Below are 24,664 nucleotides of genomic sequence, written 5' to 3'. Positions count from 1 at the left end.
AATGAAAAGTGGCGGGAAATGCTATAAAAGAACCTGTGGGTATCTTATAACTCTGAAGAGGGTGGGTGCTTGATAGATTACTAGACAGTGTACAAAAGAGGAGATGACGCCACTAAGCGGGGAAGACATGAAGAGCAGGGGTCACAGAAGCAACCAACCTGTGTAAGAGTTTATGGAGGGTGGGTGGTCAAGGATGCACCCCATGAAACTGCAGTAACTGATTTATTTTCTTGATTTAAAAAAATTATGTGATTTCTACTGAACCTTAGAGTTGTCACGATTGAATAAACTTAATCTTGATTTGCATGTTGCTTGGAAAGATACTCCTGCATTTAAGAAATAACAGTGGAACACGGACACCATGCAAGTCACTGCTGTAATGTACCGGCTGCCAGCCATTCATAATAGCTTCACTTTTATCAGAATGTGGGACAGGCCCTCATTGATAGTACTTACATCACTGAAAGGTAGAATTGAAGGACTAAATAGAGGTTTTGGAGGTCAAGGTGCCATTTTCAGTATTTTTTAAAAAATTGTTTTTTGAAGTATAGTTGATTTACAATATAGTGTAAGTTTAAGGTGTACAGCACAGTGATTCAGTTATATATATTTTATACATAGTAGTATGTATATGTTAATCCCAGTATCCTAATTTATCCCTACCCCCATCCCCCTTTCCCCTTTGGTAACCGTAAGTTTGTTTTCTGTATCTGTATTTTATGTATTTATTACTTTGTATTTTAATACATAAGGGAAACCAAACATTTACTCATAATAAGGCTCTCTTGGCTTTTAAAAACATCTAGTACCTTTGATTTTGGCTATTTTATTAACTCATTTGTACCTGGAGTGTATGTCATAATAATTAGCAGCATTGATTGACAGCTATAATGCCTGATTTTAAGCATGGGTAATGAAAGCAATTATAGGTAAATAAAATCTATTTTGTGGACGGAGTCTTCAAAGTATGTGGTTTGCATTGAAAAAATAAATACTGCTGACACTCTGAGGTGGAAACCTTTATTTCACAGGAGGGGAAACAAATGCTCAGAAAGAACGGTTTATCTATTTGTTCCAGGTCACTTAATTAATTGATGGCAGTACACTGGGGCTAGAAGGGCATCCCAACAATCTTTGTCCATAAAATGTTATTAAAAAACCATCAGTGTAATTTTCCTACTTAGTCATAACAGTCTAAAGTAAAAGTTTGCATTTACTTTTATGATCCAAGGCACATTTTGATGCCCTAATGTAAGCTGAGATAAAGATTACATTTCTCAGAAAAATTTTATTTATCTGTACTCTTTAAGAGTTGAAACTACAAATGGCATTTCTTTTCTTTTTTTTTAAACATCTTTATTGGAGTATAATTGCTTTACAATGTTGTGTTAGTTTCTGCTGTATAACAGAGTGAATCCGCTGTATGTATACATATATCCCCATATCCCCTTCCCCTTGCATCTCCCTCCCACCCTCCCTATTCCACCCATGGCATTTATTTTCATGTTTATATTTTCCTTATCTCAAAGTTTTCACCACACGTGGCTCATTGCCCTCCCCCCCACTTCCCAACCCCCAACTGAGACTGGGAAAGAAAATTACCATACAGCCAACTTTCTTTAATTTATGAACTGATTTTGTCCTCCTCAGGGTTTTGGGTATGGTTTGTTCAGTCTCTGTTGTAATAGGGACAGACATAGATTTTTACTTCCAAGAATGTTTCTTGAGCTCTTAAGAGTTTAGAAAATATTGAATAATTTATAATCCCTTTAAAAAGTAGCCAGTTCAGAAGCATATTCTGTTGAACTTAACAACTCTGATGTATACCACAATACTCAAGGAGCTGTAACTACTTAAGATGATTCAGCTGCAAAGAAGACGTTGCTTTTAGTGATCCTAACCATACAAAGATCAAAGAACTGAATCTGTCAAAAGTGGGGTCTCTAAAATAATGAATGAACCATTTTATTAACTCTAATAGACCCAGGCAGCTCTCTGTCAAGTAAGTATTGGAGTGGCATCAGAACCTGGGCTAACGTGTGCTGTGGGTGGGACATGGACCCTTATCCAGTTTCTCAGCAGCAACATCCGTGGCCAATACTGTGGGGAGATAGCGCCGTCTTCAGTCCCTAAGGGCACTGGGGTTTCTTGTAGTGCAGCCCAGACCTGAAATAGGTAATGGCTCTTCACCTAGTTCCACCCTCGAAAATGAAAATGACTTCAAGAAACATTTGTGCTACAAATTACTCAGAATGAAGTATTGAATCCTTGGCTGTAGGTCTTTATTTTGAACGCTTTGCCTCACTGTATCAAAGAGTCACACTGTAGAGACCAAGAAAAATGAAAGAAAAAGAAACCATCCCAGAATTACACAGACAGATTGGAGGCAGTAATTCCCATAATGCCTGTAAATGCTAAACTGAAATATTGTTGGAGGAACTTATGAAATGAGCTTAGCTTTTTTTTTTTTTTTGAGATCTGTGAGACATATTTAAAAGGACTAGATGGGGAAAGTTGCATAATATTGTTTTCTCAAAAGAAAACAATTCTTTTTTATAAACCTTTAGAAAAAAGGGGAACCTCAATGCCGGAGAATAGACTTATTTGCATTACCCTTATCTCTTGAATTTAGCTCTTCTTGTTTCCTTTTCATTTCATTAGAACTTAACATATGTCTTCTTTTGAAAACACAAAAGGCTTTATTTTAGAAAATATTTTACATAAAATGATAACCTCTGTGTGAGCATGTCTAATTGTGTCCATCCCTTCCTCTACCTCAAATAAAAATACATTAAAAATGGATGAAATACAAATGCCTGTAATTATCTTTCCGTTTTGTCAGCATGCACATGTGTATGCCTAGGGGAAGAAGAAAAGTTTGTGCTTAATGGAGAGACGTAATAATGAAAGTGAAATCTTACAAACTTTCTGCCTCAACCAAAAACAAAAAACATAAAGTGTTGGTTGGGACTTTAAATGAATACCAATCCTCATTTAATCCCTATTTAAATGAGTACCAGTTCTTAACTTGCCATGAGGTATTTCTCCTGCAGAAATGTTTCACTTCAAAAGAAACTCAAGTAAAATTTGCTTTTAGAAAATTTAATGCAGGGATTTAAACTCTTCGAGTAGCTACACCAATGGGTTATGAAGGTGTCCCCATGACAGCAGGTTGACAGCCTAGGAATCAGGATAAATGCTTTAGATCCCAGTGAAAGACAGGAGCTGTTGATGGGGGTGACCTCTGACGACAAGTCATCTTACTATAAACAGAAAGGCGTGGAAAGCCATTGGTCAGAGCCAAGAGTGTTTACTCTCCTGGTCTCCTCCTAGTTAACCTAAATAACTGCACTGCTTCTACAGCCTGCAGGTTCACGGCAGAGCAAGGTGTTTTTAAGGCTACCTGGATATTGATTCGAGACTATAAACCGTGCAGACTGTTCTGTAATCCTTGAACCGGGTTTCATCCTTACTCACACTGGAGAGTGGAATTTATTGGCTGTTGAACTTCACACATACACACAAAACTTCCTTCCAAATAAAACTGGAATTAGTTTCAGGTTTTTGGACTTTGAATGAGGTAAGTTGTATTTAGCTTCTGATGGAGGCGTTATAATTATTATTGTGTTATGTAGAAAGTCATTTAAGTATAAGCAGTTCTATCTCAGAGAAAAAATATTAGGTAAAATAAATTTGGATTTTTCTCAGTTTTAGCACAGAATGAGAGAAGAAATATGTACATAAAAATTGAGTGAGTAGGACATTAAGTGAATAGGTCATTAAGAGAAAATCCCTAGTCTGCCCATGCTGAAACTTTTAAATACATTTTGTCTTTACTTCATAAAATTGAACCTCTGTAATTACCTTATGTTAATGCTGGGACAAATGCTGGTGATCCATTAATTGATAATTAATAGATTAGCTTTCATTAGAAAGTTTTAATAGTTGACTTTGAGGGGTTTTCCCTTATAATAAGGTGCATGCTGCAGTGTTTTAACGATTAATACCAGCCATTTAAATGAAAGGCTTTTTTTTCTGGATAACTTTTATCTTGAAATTTTGTGCCGAATTTGGGTTTTTCATTAGATTTCAAATGTAGTCATCACAATGATGTATTTTATATTTTTTGTGAGAACAAATATTTCCCTCTATTTATGGAAATTTCTTTTTTTCCCAAAACTATGATTGTAAGTTTAATTTTAACTTCTTAATGATACCTTAAGCTTCCAGCTGGTTTTTACCTTCATTTGGATGTGCACTTGAGCACGTGCTTTGATTTAAAACCTTGACGTGGAAGCCTTTGGAATGCTTTGGTTTAAATTACTTAAACATATTTTTTTATCGTTGAATCCCTTTTTATCTTTGAATGAAGAAAGAGTGTGAATTGGTGTTTTGCTGCATTAAGGAACTAAGCTGTGGGTGAATTGCCACAATAATTACAGTATCTTAAAGATTTCTTTCATTCAAGACAACTGAGGAAGGCTTTGCTCTGTTGGTACTGTTTTATTATTCTTGTGAGAAAAGCATAATTCTGGAGGAGAAAATGTCTTCTAAGTGTCTGATTTACTACCAGAGTTAGATTGTTTAGGGAACCTGTTTGAAGAAAAGGAGGATGAATTATCACAGCCAATAAGTTTTCCAGTTTGGTTACCAGGGTCTACTGAGCATCAGTCAGCGCTATCCAGTTTCCTGCTCCTTTCCTTAGTTGCGGTTACTGTTTTCTGGAATCCTGTGTAATTGAATAATGATGTTGCACTACCTTATTTTGCTTTTTGCCTGTTGGTTTGTTCTTTCACCCAACCTTTCCTAAACTAGTAAAATACTACTTATCAAAATAGCAACAAAAGCAAATACTAATAATCATATAATGTGTTGTTATAACTTCTTAGGGAGAGGGAGAGAGGGAGGGAGAGAGGAAGAGAGAGAGAAAGAAAGAGAGAGAGAGAGACCAATTTTTAAAATCTCTAATTTGATTTCTCTCTTTCCTCCTCCAAGTTCTTTACCAGTTACTGTTGTTAGAATTTTTGAAACTGTATGATCTGACTTTTTGAACTCAGCCACCCGCAGAAGGAAGGTCGTTGTGTGTGTCAGGGGCAGTCTCACATTTTGCTTTGGGGAAATACTATAAGCCAATTTCGAAGGTAATGCAGCTGTTGAAGAAATACAAAAGCCAGATGACTTCATAAGTGTGTAGTGAGGAAACCACGATAAATTGTCCTTAGAACCGGCTCTCAGAAAGCCGTTTTAATTGAGGTCAAAGAGGAAAAAATTGTAAGTGTATCTCAATTATTTATTAGGTTTACCTAGAATGAGACCTTCACGACAGATAAACCTAATTTATAGTTCCTTTACTCTTTAACCCTTGAGTTTAACCACTGTGGGGATCTATTTTACATTGAGACTGCAGAGGGTACTTCATTCTTTATGATAGACACGTATTTAGGGTCACAGAAATTTTGAAATTACCTGACTAAATTTCACTTCCATCTAAAGAATCAACTTGTACATTTTAAAAGGCTTGCAATAAATTGCTTAGTTTTTACTTGGAGTTACACAGTTAATGGAACTATTTTTTCTGACCACAAATTTGTATGTGCGAAATACGTTTCACATGGAACTATTTTGTCTTTTGCCCTTAGCTTACAGGTAATTCAAAATGTTACTTTAATTTGATAGAAAATCTACTCAATCTACTCAAAACGTAATTTGTGTTTTTTTAGTGTGTAAATTATGCCACAGAGTCTGTGTTTTACTAACTCTGCTAATGAAGAATTTCATTTTAGGATTAAAACCTGAGGAAAGGTGATTTATAAGCTTCTTACAACAATGGTTATGCAAGATGGACTTCATATAAAACAACTTTAGAATAGATTTTGAAACTCAAAATGTTGCTAGAATGTCTTTTAAAAATCAAGTTAAAATGCAGTATGCTACAAATACATTTTTGCTTATTGGGTATAGTTTAATTTTAAAAATAAAGAACATGATGCCAGAACCTCAGGATTTTCTCTTTAAAAGTTGCTATTTTAATGGAAGATCAACAATTTAAAATTTACAAAATTTGAAAATATAGCTGTCCATTTATACTTCTGTTATCAACACGCTGTGCCAGAAATATTTATATCCTATGTAAATTCATATTCAGATCAATCTGCAGGTATATGTTGTTCAATTTAAAATTGTCTTTAACATTTTATTGTTTACATTCTACCTGTCAATTTGTTTTTAAAGTTAAAGACTTTCTCAGTTTTCCTTACTAGTTATTGTGATACCTTTGGGCACATTAGGAGAGTTTTCAAATATTCATTGAAAATATTTTTTAAAGTTTACATATATATATTCAAACCTAAGAGAGATTTTAACAGAAACTTTTACTAAAATTCAACAATTATGTATTAATAAACCAGATTATCTCTATATTGATTACTGTTCAAATTGAAAAGGTTAGTTATCAATCGTACCTAGTGCACAAATGATATCAGGTGCACTAGAATATGTTACACAATGACTGATATCTGTACTTTAAAACAAATGATAGCTAGTCGATGCCTGTGGCCAAATTCTTTTGAAGTTTCATGATTAAGATGAGCTGAATTAGTTAAATGGTAGAGGGCTGTGTAGTCTAGGGGCCAGTTGTGCTTGGCAGGTCATGATAAATGGAGAAGTTTTTCTTAACCTTGTGGCCAAAACATTCCAATATCTTAAAAAGGAAAAAGAAAACAAACATATAAAAAACGTTGTCAGAAACATTAGCAAGATTTCTCTATTTAGGGGAATAGGATCAATTCTTAAGATTATTTTTAAAGCGTTGTTTGTGTGAATTCATATATCTTCACTTGAATGGAGGGAAATCTAAAGGTAAAGATTTTCATATTGAATACTGGTGGATTTATTCTTTCCTGGTCAGTGAGAACGTGTACAGCAGAGTCAGCAATGTGAATTTAACTGCAATGGATTCTACCAAGTCAACATTATGCTCATTAAGTATTTAGTTCTTAGTTTAGAATTGCACATTCCATTTTCCTTTTTGTTGTTTTAATATTATCTATCTTGTGACACCCAGAATTGCAACAGTACATGTTCAAAAGTATAAAGAGACCTATACATACATAGGTAGCTATCTCTTATAGTTTATAGTGCACATTTGTGAGAAAAAAAATCATTTTAACACTTATCTGTCATATTTATGCCAAGTATCATGGCAATCTAGTCTCCTTTCCAGGCTTAGGAGGGGACCAACTTTCATTTGAACTGTAACATGATATGTTAAGGCATCTTATGGTTACTTTTGTGGCATTTTAAGTACTGTATTACTTTTGATATAGTCCCTGGTGGGTAGTAATGAAAAAACATACTGTTAGAAAGAGTTTGAAATTTTCTTGAATGTTTTATACAGTATATATGGAGTTTATGGCAGGTGACAAAAGACTATGGCATAACTAAAGAGAAAATGTACTCCAGAATTTTAAAAGCTTATGTGGCTTGACATTTGATTTAATACATATATACTGTACCTGAACAATTATGCTTTGTCTCCCTCAGTCATTGTTACTAAGTTGCTTTTTAAATATTTTCAACCTTGCAATGAACTCTCAAATAATTTGAACCCTATTGTGACAGTTGTAGTTGATGAAGAGTTATAGCCTATAGGATTTTTTAGCTTTAAAACATAATTCCTCCCCAGTGTGTAATTTTATATAACCTCCCTCCCCCAAACCTGGGTCCTGGAAGGCTCCTGCATTAAAGGCCAGAAATCAAGTAAGATCTTGCCATGACAGTCCAATACTAGAGGGGTAAAATAATTTCCACTTCAGGTTTTTGGTGGTGGCTTTGTTTTTATTAAACCTCTAATCCCACTATTATGAGCGTCTTGTGTGTTGTTTTTTGTTTACAGTTGCAGTTAATAACAGAATATTCAATTGTATCTTTATACTTTGTCTATGAATAGCATTTAAAGAAGGGTTATGGCAATTTTCCTTTGGACCGAAGTAGATGCAGTAGAGTTCTCGCACACTTTTATAATAAGTAAGTGGTACCTTGGGCTTTTGGAAACCTATACTTAGTATTGCAGGGAGAAGCTCGAGTAAGCAATGATAAAAACATCGAAGAGGGATATAATAAGAAAAGGGAGGAGTAAAGAAACTTCCCTAACTCCATGAAAAGAATTTCAGAAATGTGTGAATTATAGAGCCACAAGATTTTTGTTTCTAAGGAAGAATGACACATTATAACAATAGTTCTATTAGATTAGTTAGTAATTAGATTTTCACAAAGTCTGTCTCCAAAACTTTAATTTTTTGTCCACCATTTGGCAAAATGGTATTTTATTTTTTTGAAAAAACTCTCAATTTGTATGAGCATATTAAAACAGAGGTGTCTTTTTTAAAACTCTGTGTGACAACCTTTGTTTTCCAAAGATTCTTTTTTCATGCACTGAGTTTTTAGAAGTCAAGAACTGAATTGTAACATACCTAAAAAATGTAAAATAAGTCTTGCTGAGATATGTGGAGACGTTTTCCTAGAAGCCAGTTTAGATAGTGTAAATTTGTATGGGAGAATAGCAGAATAGCAATTCTATGCTGATCTCCTCAACACAAATTATATTTACTTGGCTGAACAAATAATCGTAGTTATCACATTAAAGTGTACCTCCTGTGGTAAGTTCCAAAGTGGTATTAACTTGCAAATATTATATTTAGAAAAGGAACATATATTTTCTTTCACTACTCTAAGTAAATAAACACTAGAATAATTTTCGGCAAAAGCCTCTATTGCAAAAAATATATGTTTACTTGAGTATGCCAAGTGTTATTATTTTGACTCAATTTTAAAATTAATTCATATACCTACTTTTATATTTTCTTAGTTATGTTACTGTGTGCATCCTGAAGTAAAATAGAAAGGGACATCGTTTAATTCATATTTATTTAATGCTGTTAATTAGAGAACAGGATGTTCAGGGGGAAGCGCATCAAACTCTGAGCTTGGTTCAACTAATTGAAAAAATTAAATGTGTTAAAAAGGTCATCTAATGGAGATGTAGGAATTGAGAGGATAATTTACATTTCTAGAATAAAGCTGGAATAATTACAAGAAAAACTTTTAAGTTCCATTACATAATTTAAAATTCAAATATGACCAAATTCTATGTATTAGAAAATATGAAAAAAATGGCACATAACCATTTATACCTCTGTCTCTTTTTTTTTTTTACTAAATTAGAACCTAATGGTAACTAAAGTTAGGTACCCATTCTGCTTTATCAGCAATTATTTATAATAATTTATCTAACCCAGTCATAAAATACATTTTATAAAGTGTGTACTAATACAAGACTCTAGGCATTGATACACTACAGTATTTGTATAAATATTATTTACTGAGTCATGTACATTTTGTAGTATTCACACTTGAAATACAATCAGAGCTGACAATTATTGTTAACATTAATTTTGTATCACTTTCTATATTCCAAAGAGTATTGCATGCAATAACCTACAACATAATTTGTATTGGAGGAAAGAATTTTATTTTTATATCTATATTTTATCCATTGTTTTCCTTAAACAGTAATGCATTCAAATCTATTTTTTATTAGATTCTCTACAGAGTTCAGTGAAGAAATAAAAATTGTCTTACATACCACCCACAAAAATATGTATAAGTTATTCATTACATCAGCAAATTTTCATTTATAAAGTTTTTATCTTGGATTTATAGTTTCAGAATTGATCCTTCATTATCACTGTATAGTATGCTCTAAGGCCTAATCGTTAAAGTTCACTTCAAAACAAAATAAAGTTACAAAAGAGGTCTTTTTAAAATGTCTTCTTCCATTATTCCATCCTTTACGTTTTTTATTTATTTTTTTTGGCTGATTTGGGTCTTCGTTGCTGCATGCGGGCTTTTCTCTCATTGCGGCGAGCAGGGGCTACTCTTCCTTGCAGTGCGCAGGCTTCTCATTGCGGTGGCTTCTCTTGTTGCACAGCACAGGCTCTAGGCGGCGGGCTTCAGTAGTTGTGGCACGTGGGCTCAGTAGTTGTGGCTCACACCCTCTAGAGCACAGGCTCAGTAGTTGTGGCGAACGGGCTTAGTTGTTCTGCAGCATGTGGGATCTTCCCGGACCAGGGCTTGAACCCGTGTCCCCTGCATTGGCAGGCAGACTCTTAACCACTGCACCACCAGGGAAGTCCTACATTCATTCATTCATTCATTTATTTATTTATTTATTTATTTATTTATTTTGTGGTACGTGGGCCTCTCACTGTTGTGGCCTCTCCCGTTGCGGAGCACAGGCTCCAGACGCGCAGGCTCAGCGGCCATGGCTCACGGGCCCAGCCGCTCCGCGGGGCATGTGGGATCTTCCCGGACTGGGACATGAACCCGTGTCCCCTGCATCGGCAGGCGGACTCTCAACCACCTCGCCACCAGGGAAGCCCCCTACATTTTTTTATTATTGAAAATGTTTCAGGATTTATAAACAGCAAGATTACAAAATAATTGGGATAATTGTTTCCAGCATTTTTAGAAGAAGGTGGATGGGATAAAAGAAACTGGTTTTTCTTTGCAATTTTTTTTACAAGTTAATTCTGTTTTCCCTCAAAAGATTGTAAGCCTCTCAAAGTACCTAGTGTTATAAAATGTGAAAATTTTTAAGTTGATTTTTATACTTGAATATAATTGTCATAATGCAAGACATTCTAGAGATTGTATTTTATACATATATTTTCCCGACATTGGAAATATTCATTATTCTCAATACCAGATCCCACATTCTTTATAATTGTTTAAAAAGTACAATTTATATTACTCATGTACATAACAGCCTAAAAAATTTGAAGAGTGAATGGTTTTGTGAAATAAGAACATCAGTTTTTTATAAGTGGCTAGCTAATGTAATATTGTTGACCAGTCTTTTCTAACCCCTTATTCTGCTTCATTTTCTCTTGGCAGTCGTTGCTGCTGACTTTATATTTGTTGCTTATCTGTTCACATTTTTATTTTATATCTCCTCCACTAAAATGCATGATCCATGCAGGCAGGTTTTTGTTCGTCTAAGTCAACGCTGTTCAACAGAAATATAGTCCAAACCGCTTGTGATTTTAGCTTTGTTAGAAAAGTAAAAAGAAGGGATTATAACCCAGTACACCTAAATATCATTTTATTTATGAGTATAAAAAATATTGAGATATTTTCCCTTTTTTGCATACTAAGTCTTTGAAATCCCATGTGCCTTTTACATTTCCAGCACATCTCAGTTTAGACTTAACCACATTTCAAGTTCTACATAGTCACGGTGTGTCTAGTGGCTACTTTGCTGGACTGTTCAGGTCTAGTTCATCGCCGTGCCTAGAAGGGTGCCTCATATACCCCAAGGCATTCAGTAAAGCCTTGTTGAATGAGTGGATCCTGATACATCAGACGTACAACAACAGCAAAGACAACAAAACAGACGCTGTTTTATGCATTAGACCATCTTTGCACTTGTTAGGGTGTTGGTACATGTTACTAGTGCTTGGTTAAAAAAAAGGTTACTTCAGTAGTCTAATTTAAAAGATTTATTAGATGGTTAATATATTGCAAGAAGTAACTAGTAGTGTCAAAAATTGTTCCACAGAATGTTAGTTTCAACTCTTAATTTTAAAACAACCTGATAAAAGCAACTGGCAAATCTAGCATCGGAGAGAAAGGCTTGCTGTGGAGCATTCAGTTCTAATTCTGTCCCTGTTAGTGCTAGCTGTGTGACATTGCCAAGTTGTTTAACCTCTCTGAGCCTTGGTTTTCTCATTTGTAGAAGGAGGATTTCATCCATCACTCCCGTTTTCATAGATTAAGTGATATTACATATATATAGTCCAGTACAATGAGTGGAAAAGAATACTTAATAAATGGCAGCAATTATCATTATTATGATATATTAAAAATTGAACTTTTAAATATTAAGGTGTTTTGATCTTCATTTTAAAAAGATTAGTTTATATGTTTATGAATTTTAGTTTTTTAACATTTACTCGTTAAAATGCCCTCAGAGATCAGGATTTAAAATTTACTACATAATTGCTTGCAGATTAATCTTTCTAGTTCTCAGCATCATCATCTGTGAATTGGGATAAAAAGTAGTATCGGGCTTCCCTGGTGGCGCAGTGGTTGAGGGTCCGCCTGCCGATGCAGGGGACGCGGGTTCGTGCCCCGGTCCGGGAAGATCCCACATGCCGCGGAGCGGCTGGGCCCGTGAGCTATGGCTGCTGAGCCTGTGCGTCCGGAGCCTGTGCTCCGCAACGGGAGAGGCCACAACAGTGAGAGGCCCACGTACCACAAAAAAAAAAAAAGCAAGCAAACAAAAAAAATTCAGTGTTTGATGTTTGTATCTTCATTACATACTAATAGTTATTTTCTTGAAATAAACTCTTAATTCTTTTTCACCTTGCTTTGATTTTTTTAATGTACTTTTATAACATTAAGGGTTAAAATTCATATTTTTGCCACCAATTAAATGCATTTAACATTATTTATCTTTTTTCTCTTGGCATATTTTTGGCTCATTTCCTTGTGTGTCTTATGAAAACTAAGATTTGGATTTAAATTATGGGCATGAAATTCTGCCTCGTTTCTTGGCCTGCTTGTTTCAGCTTTATTCAAAACAAATTCAAAACTAAATTAGTGGTCATTAAAGACAAAATTCTACGTATTTTGTAAGAATAGTGTTCCTTTAATAGTGTGTATATTTCAGCAGTCACTGTTTAATGAAGTACTGATCTCTCAAATGGGACAGTGTGTTTAAATTTAGGTAAAACTGTCCATTTGGCTTCTAATTCTGTGATCAAGACATTGTGAACATACAAGTTTCTTTATTTAAAATTTTTATTTTTTATTGTAGTAGAGTTGATTTACAATGGTGTGCCGATCTCTGCCGTACAGCAAAGTGACTCAGTTATACACATACACATATTTTTATATTCTCGTCCATTATGGTTTATCACAAGGTATTGAATATATTTCCTGTGCTGTACAGTAGGACCTTGTTGGTTATCCATTCTAAATGTAATAGTTTGCATCTACCAACCCCAAACTCCCACTCCATCCCATTCCCTCCCCCCACCCCCTTGGCAACCACATGTCTGTTCTCTATATCTATGAGTTTGTTTCTGTTTTGTAGATAGGTTCATTTGTGCCATATTTTATGACATAAGTGATATCATATGGTATTTGTCTTTCTTTCTGACTTACTTCACTAAGTATGATAATCTCTAGTTGCATCTATGTTGCTGCAAATGGCATTATTTCCTTCTGTTTTATGACTGAGTAGTATTCCATTGTGTGTGTGTGCGTGTGCGTGTGCGTGTGTGTGTGTGTGTGTGTGTGTGTACACACACACCACATCTTCCTTATCCATTCATCTGTCAGTGGGATAAGTTGTTTCCATGTTTTGGCTATTGTGAAACAGTGTTACTATGAACATAGGGGTGCATGTATCTTTCTGAATTATAGTTTCATCTGGGTATATTCCCAGGAGTGGGATTGCTGGATCATATGGTAATTCTATTTTTAGTTTTCTGCGGAACCTCCATACTGTTTTCCGTGGAACCTCCATACTGTTTTCCATAGTGGCTGTACCAACTTACATTCCCACCAACCGTGTAAAAGGGTTCCCTTTTCTCCACACCCTCTCCAGCATTTGTTATTTGTAGACTTTTTTAATGATGGCCATTCTGACTGGTGTAAGGTAGTACCTCATTGTAGCTTTGATTTGCATTTCTCTAATAATTAGTGATGTTGAGCATCTTTTCAGGTGCCTATTGGCCATCTGTATGTCTTCTTTGGAGAAATGTCTATTTAGGTCTTCTGCCCATTTTTCGATTGGGTTGTTTGGTTTTTTGTTGTTGAGTTGTATGAGCTGTTTGTATATTTTGGAGATTAAGCCCTTGTCTCTCGCATCATTTGCAAATATTTTCTCCCATTCTGTAGGTTGTCTTTTCATCAGGTAGGTTAATTCTTACCTGTTCTTCTTTTTGGAAGTCAGAATAGAACATGATGATTGGAGCTTGCATGACTCGTGATTAACGTCTCTGCATAATCAGGACTTGCAAAACAAGTTTCTTAATGATCATCTAACTTTTCTCCATCAATTCAGAGGAAAGATGGCGTTTTGAAGTATTTTAAAGAAGGCATAAGTTAACTTTTTTTTTTTGATCTTTGGTATTACCAAAGTTTTTTCAAGGACAGATTAAAAGGTCAGATCATATTCTACTTTATACTTTGTTTCAGTCAATAACAGTATTCTGTCAATTCTGTCTTAGAAGTATCTATCAAAAACATCCTCTCAACTCTCCCCATGGCTCCTATCTTAATTCAGGCCTTCACCATCTCTCACTGATGGATTGAATGATTCACTTAGTGAACTCATATTTGGGGACTCTCTTAATCCATTTGGGCTGCTGTAACAAAATACTGCAGGTAGTTTATAAACAACAGAAATTTATTTCTCACCATTCTGGAGGCTGGGAAATGCCAGATGGAGGCTCCAGCACGGTTGTATGTGGTGACAGCCCACCTCCTGGTTTAGAGCCAGTGACTTTCTCTCACTGTGTCCTCACGTGGTAGAAGGGCTAGGGAGCTCTGTGGGGTCTCATTTGTAAGAGCATTAATCCCATTTGTAGAGCCTTCATTTTCGTGATCTAAGCACCTCCCAAAGGCCCCACTCCCTAATTCTGGGGGGTGAGGATTATACATATGAATTCTGAAGGGTTACAAACATTCATACCATAGCAAGGAGCGTCTATTCAAGGCTGGGGATTAGTGATATACAAGATCAATGCCATGTCTGCTTTCATGGAATGTATACTTTCTCTCTTGCTGCATTAGGCTCTTATCTGTCTCTCAGTCCTCAGCCTGTCCCCTTCCACACTACCTCCTGCACCATCTCTACCCAGTCTGTTTCTTAAAATCCTTCATTGGTCTTCATTGTTCAAAGATTAAATTCCAAATTCTTTACCATTTATAAGGTCTTCATAATATGATTCCTCTGACAAACCCCATGAAGTACCTACTTTTTCCAGATTTCGTCTTTGAAGCCTATGTCCTTTAAGACTTAGTTCAGAAGTCACTTGCCTCTGAACAAGTAGATTGTCCTCTGAACATCGACCTCACTGCATAGACCTCTCCTATAGTAGTCATGGTATCCTAAATATTATTGTTCCCTCATTCGACCATGAACAAATGAATAAAACCTCTAAAAAGAATTACTTTGAAGAATGCAAAGTTCTAACAATATCTAAAAGAATATCTATATCTACTTCAATCTTTCATCATATTCTTATTAAGCATAAGCTATGAATCTGGGACTGTGCAAACTAGATAGTAAGTAATCAATAGATGTGTTCTCTGGCATTACAATTACTACTTTAAGAATAAATTAAAATAATAAGAACTTTCTGGTTAGTTATTTGGAGAAAGATGTTACGTAAAGCCATTGGTATTAAAGATTTTTTAAAATCTTTGTTTTTTAAACCATAGGAAGCTTGTCTCATTCTGACTTCTGCTTGGAAGTATCTGTCTAGTTTGCTTGTGTGATCTGGAGCTCCTTTAGTCAGTCCCAAAGTCAAGCTATCATAGTCTTTCAGAAAGTGACATTCACTTTGAAGTGATTTCTACATATTCATTGGGCAGTTCATATAGTTTCTGGTGATGAATCATAGGTAAGAACCAGTGGGAAAGAAGGGTTTTATTATCGTGTCCTTCCCTTTTAGTTCTTATTTTTCTTGGAGTTTTTAATGGACTTTTGTGGGTTTCATAGTGAATTTTATGCTTACTTTTTAAGAAAAGTTTTCCTTTTTCCCTTTTTTTTTAAACTAATTAATCAAAAATATTTCTTCACCCTTCCATCTCTTGGTGCTAAGTTTCGTATTAAGAGCATAGAATACGTTACATAATAGGACAGAGATAATAATTTCTTTGCTAACCAGTTTTATTTTCATACTGTATGAATGTATACACAGGATGCAAAAAAGAGTATAGTTAATCAAGCCAAATACTTGATTTCCCCAATTATAAAACGTCTAGGCTTAAAACTGAAAGCAAAAACATGGCTTTTTGAAAGTGTAAGGATCTTTTTTTTTGTATTTGTATTTTTAAGTCAGAAGAGGAAAGAGTTACTTTGTGAGCTGGAAAGACAATGCTGTGTCTTTAACATTTAAAACTTACTCTTAAGTGATGCCGTTTGTATCACAGTTCACACTTATGTAGTATACTCACGGTGTAAATTCAGGAGACTTATTTTCACTTCCAAGCTACATATTAGAAGTTAAAGTGCCTTGGATTCTGTAGGTTGCGTAAATAGACCATGGCAATGTAAACACCCAGAGTGTATGACAATGGACTTGTCAATGTATACTGTTTATGATACATATTAACTAAGGAATTTTTGAAACGGAATTTACTTTGCATATAATGTACCATTAAGACCATAATAATCAGACATAGTTATCTGTGCTTGAAGTTAAATTGTGAAAGGCAATGGATGTGTGCTTTACCTTATTTTAGAGGATGTATCACACACTTTCGTCCAGAAATGGATAGTGTGTCCTAAAGTAAAAGTTATTTTCATTCTTTACCTTTTGTGGGTTAAAAACCACTAAGTTGAAATACAGTCTGCAAAGTATACTCTAAATATATATGAGATGTCTGTGAGCAATGCCGAAACTTAATTGATATGCTGAGCAATATATAAAACATACAGCCACTGGATTGAGAAAATGAAAATTAATATATGAATGTTTTAGCTAACACTGTGCTTTGCCCCCAGAAGCTGGTGTTTATTATTGTGCACTTTAGTAGGAGACAGAAGCAGTATCAACTGGAAAAACATTTCTTAGTGAATTGAGAGCAGTATGACTTTCCAGTTCCTAAGTGGGAAACCTGGTTCTTCGGTTTCTTTGTTCCTAGTTAAGCTAGTCCCAAGCTATTTTAGCTGAACATTTTACATACTAATGGAGTCTAGGGAAGTGCCTTTGACAGCTGTTCATAGGATAATAGTGAAATACACTATTCAATACTGCATGCTACCGCTGTAAAATGTGGGGAGTATCTTATAGAGATCTTGGTGAGCAGAGCTGTAGCCACTTTAAGTTTAACAAGTGTGTGAACCTGAATGAGGAAGTTGTATTTTCATATGAGACTAACTAGTACTCTTTTCTTACAGGTAAAGAAAACGTGCACAGAATCAGATGTTCCAGAACCCCAGAATTCCAGGTACAGTAAAATAGAGGCCAATACTTCACTAAGAAAAATTGCAATTTTTGAGAACTAATAAGACATTAGACTCCAGATACAACTGTGTTTTAAAACATTGAGTTTAAGAACTTATCTGTATGGAAATTACACATTAGACTGGCTAGGATGCCATTAATCATAATATTAATAAAAAGGGCACTGATTGAAGTCAACTTTAAAGAACAATAGTGGGAACATCTCTAGGAACACTTGAAAATATATTCCCTTAGCATTCATTATTTTAAGTTCACCCTCATTTTTCTTTCTAATCTCTTCTTATAACATATTCACATTTGAAATTTTGCCAGAAACTGAATGCCTCTTAAATCTGTGTTTACCAAAAATCTACCTTTTTTTTTTCAATCAAACATTGCTAGATTTTGAGAATGCCATCAAAGAGAAAAGATAAAAATTAACTTGGCATTCTCTTTATGGTCATATAGAGCTTGAAGAAATGATGAATTAAAGTGGTCAGGCCACTACATACAGGAGTTAGCCCCATTTAGTTGTTTGTGGTTGGACCAGATGCCTAACAGACATTTTTAGGTCTATACGGTTTCATTGTTTTTATTTCAAAATTTTAAATGGGTAAGTAAAAGTATTTTAAATATCATAACAATAGTAAACGCATATCCTTCATATGATGTAAATGATATAATTTAACTTCTTGCATTAAGAAATTTGTTTAACGGTGAGATGGGTGTTAGTTTATTTTGTCCTACTTGCTCCAGCTTATGATGTATGTAGTGATTCTCTTGATATAGTAAAACAATACAGAGCTAGGTAAAATGTTAATGACCACCATATTTTCCTTTTGGAAAGCAAGTATATATTATATACAGTCCATTCACAGTTTGAGTAAATCTTCCTTTGTTTTATGTAATATGATATTCTTATAATTAATTCCTAGATATATTATAGTGAAATGATTGCGTGTGGTCTTTTTTTTGGATCATCAAAAGTATATAATATGATATAGGATTTTTGACATATGATCTTTGTCTTTTACGATTAGACATCAAAATAGAACCAAATACTTTTAACTTATTGGAGCTTTAGGCAATGGATGAACCATTAAATTTTTCCGACAAAGCAAAGGAATTCCAGGATGCATGGAGAGGGCAGACTCAAGCTCTAGTCCTTGTGGACATTTCCTTCCTGACCATTTTGCTGACTTCTGTGAGAAACCCACCTATGACTTATAGTTTAACTAATTAGATAATCTTTGCAAGTAGCTGGTCTTGAGGGTTAGTAGGGAAAACAGAACATATAATTATATTCTTTTTATTAATATTGTATATCAAAATGTTTTACGCTTTAGGCCGCTCGGGATTTTTGGACAGGTAGTGTTAGTGCTTGAACAAATTTTAAACAAGCAGAAATGCACCAAAGTGATTCAGTGTTTTCAGTTTATATCAGTAAGTTAGAAAAGAAAGAGAGAATTCAGATCTCAATGTATTTAAACCTGGAATTAGATCATTCTCATTTATCTAGCAAATCCCAACCCATATGGCCTTAAAAGTGCCATTTTATTTTTAAGATCAATAACAGTTGTTTTTAAAAGATTGTTTTAAATATATTTTGTTATATATTATTATTATTATATAATAGAAACTAATTGAAAAGTGTCTTGACCTCTTGGAAACTACTAGTTGGTTGCCATGGATTAGCTGCTTCTAAAAGTTTCCTAATCTGCAATATATGGGTAAAATTAGGTAAATCAATTTCTAAGGATTCTAAAGCTTTGTGATATAAAAAACAAACACATAGGGGCTTCCCTGGTGGCGCAGTGGTTGAGAGTCCGCCTGCCGATGCAGGGGACACGGGTTCGTGCCCCGGTCCGGGAGGATCCCGCATGCCGCGGAGTGGCTGGGCCCGTGGGCCATGGCCGCTGAGCCTGTGCGTCCGGAGCCTGTGCTCTGCAACGGGAGAGGCCACAACAGTGAGAGGCCCGCGTACCACAAAAAAACAAACAAACAAACAAACGCATAAAGCACCCTTGTTTATAAAAACCCGAAATGGAAAGGCCTTCAAGAAAACTTAGAATCATTTATTGATTCAGTGTTGCCCAGACATTTTGATAGTGTCTGGTCCCTCCTCCTAACTTATGGTGCAAATGACAACCTCCACACCCTCATAGTGTCAATAACAAAAAGAGGTGGATATTCTTGGATTCTCTATTTATTCACAGATATTAGGTCTGGGAGTGGCAAAATGGCATTAAGTCAGTGCAGTGATGGAACACCAAGAAGAGAATAAAGATACGCTATAGAACATCTTACACAAAAAGGATACAATAACTTACTGAATAGTCAACGAATCAAGGGATGCCAAAATTAATAATTATTATATGCATGTACTGAGGTTCAGTTTTTATAAACAATCAGAAAAAACATGAAGATGCCTTTATTATAGATAATGGACAGCATTCCTTTAGCATATACATGTATGGATACATTCTTTTTTGCTCATTAAGAACCACAAATATTCATATATTCTCTCTCTCTCCCCCATGCCTCCCTCCTTCCCTCCCCTCTGTGTGTGTTTATATGTGTGGGGGGGGGTGGGGAGAGAGAGAAAGAGAGTTAAGGCCTGGGGCTAGGTAATTCTATTCTAAACAAATCTATAGTAAAGAACTGAGCTCAAAATGAAATAAGGTATCAGCATAAAATGCATGGGAGCTGGAGACCCACTGCCTTATAAAATGCTCCCTCACTTGGAACCTAAAGCTAATATCATTCATTTATTTAGCTAGCTTTATAGTATGTTGGTTTTGGATTTGAAAAGATTAGAATAAATGCAGATGGAAAGTGTTTTTACAGTAGGGAAGTAATTAAATTGGGCGTGGAAACTTTGCCAGGGAAATTTTTGGAGTGACATGTGTATCAGCAAATTCTTTGTCTTGCTTGGCCTTAATTCCTCTTTTGGAAAGAGATGCTTGGCCCGCAGATGTGACTGGTAGATTAGAAAAAAGAGAATTTACAAACCCATACAATATAAGGAAGGTAAAATGTCTTCTTAGAAATAATATTATGTGTATATACTGAAAGTCAGACGTTAGGGACAGTATTCTCTCAGTTTCATAAGACTGTATTGAACTGGATGTCATATGGAAAGGGATAGAATGTGCTTCATGGAAAAACTGACATTCCTTAAATGTACTTTTTTTGTTGTTTTACTTTCCTCTGTGTCGTAACCATGTTGAGAATGTAGTGTTGTTGGCCTTTGTTCCTAAAACCTACGTTAACCTTCAAATGGGTACATGAGAAAACTAAAGTTTATATTTCTCATGCTTTACCTTTCCCTAAAATTAAGTCTATTACTAGACAGACCATCTTAAAACAAAATCTGAATTATCATTTTTATGTTGATTTTTTTCTATATTCATGGTGACTTTATTTGTGTAGATTTGTGTCTAACATGTGCCATCCCTGAAAATACATGGTTTTTTTAAAATTTAAAATAATAGATATCTCCTGGAGTGAAATTAGAAGTTTCTATGAGTCTCCCTTTTTTTTTTTTTAACTCTTCTACTTTTCATTTATGAGGTGAGGAAATAATTTATCTAATTCTTTAATTGCATTCTTGGCAAATATCTTAGAGTGCCTCTATGTTAAAATAGTCCCCATAATACCCGAATGATTTCTCTGGTAAACTTCTGTTTCTCTTTATTTTTCCCTTTTTGGGCCACTAACTAGTAGAGCATTTTCACCAAGAAGAGATCAAGAACTTAGAAAGGAGATAAAACTCAAATCAGCCAGTTTTGTTATATACTTGTTCTGTTAATTAAGAAGTAAATGGAAATAAAAATTTTGGTGAAATTGAGCTATGAAGTGACTTCTGGGAATTATACCAGTTCTTTTCCTATTATTGCTCTGTCTCATTGTGGCTACAGTATTGCCAGAAGATTACAGTAAAGAGATCTAAAGGAGAATATGAAAGTATATATATAGGAAGTACTTATGGTACATACGAGCTAAGATGATAGTTTTTGCACATGGAGAATAAAAAAGATTCTGTGGGTAATGATGAGGGTGCCCTAGTCTATACTAACTGCAACCATCAAGAGAAAGACAGAACAAACCTGCAGCTTTTAAGGAAGCATTGGAATTAATCTCAGTTTAATATCATAATATTTAAGTGAGCTTCAGGAAGTTTATCTATTCAATGTTTATGTGTAAAAGCTTAAAAATGCAACTAATTCATCTTATGTAAATAGTTATGATATGACAGTGTTATATTTAAAGTATTAAGTTATACATGATTATTTTCTAGCAAAATAATTATTGCAATAATTCCAGAAGCCTGAAATGTTTATCTGTATATAATTGCCTGTCAAAAAATTAAATGCTATATTGTTTTCATAGCAGTGAAAGCTGAGGGCCCCTTGGTGAAAACACACATTGTATTTCACTGTGTCAAATTAGAGGTCCATTTAGCCCAAAATTCTGTCTCCAAGAAGCATCAGAAATTATTAATACCAGGTTGCATTTCCTCAAACCTGAAAATGTCAAGATGTAGTTCCAATAAACTTAGATTCTTTCAGTAACACAACCTAACTGTATAGTCCATGGAATTATTTAACCATTTCTTTGACTTAGTAATACATCATTGACTATCTTCAGATCCCGAGATTTTATTCTTGATCATTTTTAGCTTTCCTTCCATTTCATTTTTTTTTTTTTCACATATAATCTCTGTTCACAACTCTTGACGTAGCCCACCATGTCTAGAATGCTCTGGCCACTTCCTATTACTCTAGCCTCAGTGTCAATCAGCCTTCCCCTGTAGGAAGATCTGCATTTACAGATGTCATGCTCCTCCCTCCACAGGGGCTGGACTGCTCCTTCCCCTCTTGCACTACCCTCCCCCTCCCAGCTTTGCTCACCTGCTGAATTTCAACTCATCCTTCAGATCTCTGCTCAGTACATCTTCCTCAGAGCAGCCTTTGCTGCTTCTGGTCCCACCGTCATCAGGGCCTCACGGCCTTCTCCTTCACGGTTGCCTCGTTTAATTAATGCCTGACTCATGCACTACACTATAAGCTCCACAGAGTGAGGGATCATCTCTGCTTTCTTTTGTTCCCCATTGTAACATTAGGATATAGCACAGGGCCTGGCACAAAGCAGGTCCTCAGTATATACCCGTTAAGTGAATGAATAACTTCCAAATACAAAAATCCAGCTTGCAGTCTCTCCTGGAACTTCTCTTGTAACCACAAAGTCCTAATGTAATTTTATTAGGGATTTTTCTCAGCCATCTCAAACTCCCTTTGTATAGAATGATTACTTTCCATCCCCCAGGATCTTTTCTTTCCAGTGATAATTCTCTCAGTTGTCCTGCCTCAGAACTTCAGAATAATCCTTCACTTATTTCTCTCTTTCCTTTCCCAAATCCCGTTGGTCATCAAATTGTATTTAATTTTCCTCTGTTGTGTTTTGAATCTCTCTATCCTGCCCCTTCCCACTGCCACTATGGAAGTTCAGGCTCTTGTCACCTAACCTCTGAACTAATACAACAAATCCCCTATGGCTTCCTTGGATATAGACCTTGCCTTTCTAGTCTGCCGGGTTGTGGGACGAGCCTTTCTTAAATGATACACTTTCCATATGGGATCGTTCGTTATTAGACACACAGTATTTAGTAGACATTAGAGTATACACGGAAGCATGAACAAATAACTTTAAAAGTGGAAGTGTGCGCAAGAGGTAAAAATAAGGACATGTACTATTCATGTCTAATTGCTGTCCATAAGAGGTCAAGGATTACTTGGGCTACCTGTTATCCACTTTCTTATTGCCCTTATTCGGGTGTGTTAGATGTTCATTGAGTCCCATTTCATTTTCTTCCTTTAGCTCTAGACTGACAGAAGAGTTCTTGAATTTAACATGGTCCCTAGAAAGTAAATTCCAGAAAAAAAATATACCAGTCACACAGGTACCTTGATTTTCATCCCCTTTTCCTGCCACCATTACCTACATAGACATTAGAGTGAAATACGATATTTGTGTACTGTGTAGTTCGTTAGCTGAGAGCATCTGTTTAGGAGAGTACTTCCCTGCTAGTTCTACAGATGAGCTCATTTCACTGAGGAACAGTCAAGAATGATACACCAGAGTGTAGCCTGAATTCTGAACACGGTGGGCCAGAGTGGTTAGGAAGAGTTGCATGGAAGTTTTAGGGCTACAGCTGGGTATCAAAGGAGAGATAAGATTTGAAGAAATGGGAGAAAGAGAACCCACAGTGGGGTTAAGGGGGGAAAAAGGACTAGAAACTGAAATTGAAAGGTAGCTTTTATGGATGGTTGGTGAGTAGTCTCGTTTGATTCGTATGGAGAAATAGTCGATGAGATTGGAAAATAGGTAAATTCGCATAGATTGTGGTTGGCTTGGATTTCCTGTTCATCTGTTACCCACCTGTGTCCTCACTGCTTGGCTGCTTCAGTGTCTTTATCTCTCTTTATGATGGTTGGCTGGCTGCTCAGTCTTATCTTTTCTGCAGGACCCACAATAGGAGGAAAATATCCATGTGACACTGCTCCGATTTTGTAATCTTTACCTCTTCAGACACCAAGATAAGAGGATCTCTCTCTTTCTCTTTATCTCAGTTCCAGATTTCCATGGAAGGGAATGGTATCAGAGTGGCTTTCAGGAGGCACCTTTAGGAACACATGTATCAGTGGTGAGAACAAATTCCAAGAAAAGTGATGCTTAGCAGCTAACCCATCAGGTGCCGTCTACTTTCTACCTTTTCCCCACCCAGAGCATACAACACACCTATTTCATCCAACACCCCTTCCCCAAGCCCTTCATTTGATGTAATCCAGCATATATCACTCGCTCCTTCCCTGATTATATATAACTCACTGGTTATCTGTTTCACTAGTATGGAGATTTGGAGCTCGATTTTAGGTCAGGTGTCTACAAACTATGATCTGCAAAGTAGAGATCTCTTGCGAGAGCATTAAGTGGAGTGGCAGCCAGACTTCCAAGTAAGAGGAGCTGCATTCACCTCTTTTTGTAAACCCTTCTACCAATTTTTGACCTTCCTGTCCCCATCCTCAAACTGACCAGTTACTATTCAATGAACCCAATCTCCTTTTCTGCTCTCAAAAACCAATCCAAATAGAAATTGTTTTCTCCATTTCCTGTGGTTAATCCAGTTGTTAGATAATTGATGAATGTTCTTCATACTGCAGTTTAAATTATTTACTTTTCTGAAGGTAAATTTGCCAAAATGAGTATCTAGTTCTGGACTTTTCTCTCTTTTGAAACCAGTTCTCAGACCTACCTAAAGAAATACAATCAGCCGTCAATCACTTGTTGTCCAAACTTGAAATTTTGGCCACCTCTCTTTCAGGTATTAGGAGGTCACCACTGAATTTCTAATCAGATAA

General features: G+C 35.6%; 1 protein-coding gene and 1 non-coding gene across 11 annotated transcripts in view; both read left to right on the top strand.

The window, feature by feature from the left end:
• The window catches only part of EYA4 (EYA transcriptional coactivator and phosphatase 4), a 298,829-nt gene that overhangs the window by 156,014 nt on the left and 118,151 nt on the right, over positions 1-24,664 (top strand). For all 10 annotated transcript variants that reach the window (XM_067702043.1, XM_067702044.1, XM_067702045.1 and 7 more), the window contains exon 3: positions 17,198-17,247. In XM_067702043.1, the coding sequence (XP_067558144.1) occupies positions 17,198-17,247 (50 nt within the window). The remainder of the gene's footprint in view (positions 1-17,197; positions 17,248-24,664) is intronic.
• On the top strand, positions 13,975-14,113 carry LOC137205158 (U8 small nucleolar RNA). The gene has a single exon (XR_010934022.1). It is a non-coding gene; the product is annotated as a U8 small nucleolar RNA (small nucleolar RNA).

The sequence above is a fragment of the Pseudorca crassidens genome, chromosome 13 (assembly GCF_039906515.1).
Source record: "Pseudorca crassidens isolate mPseCra1 chromosome 13, mPseCra1.hap1, whole genome shotgun sequence".
NCBI classification, from domain to species: domain Eukaryota; kingdom Metazoa; phylum Chordata; class Mammalia; order Artiodactyla; family Delphinidae; genus Pseudorca; species Pseudorca crassidens.
Note: the sequence above shows the minus strand (reverse complement) of the source record. Positions and strands in the feature narration are given on the sequence as shown.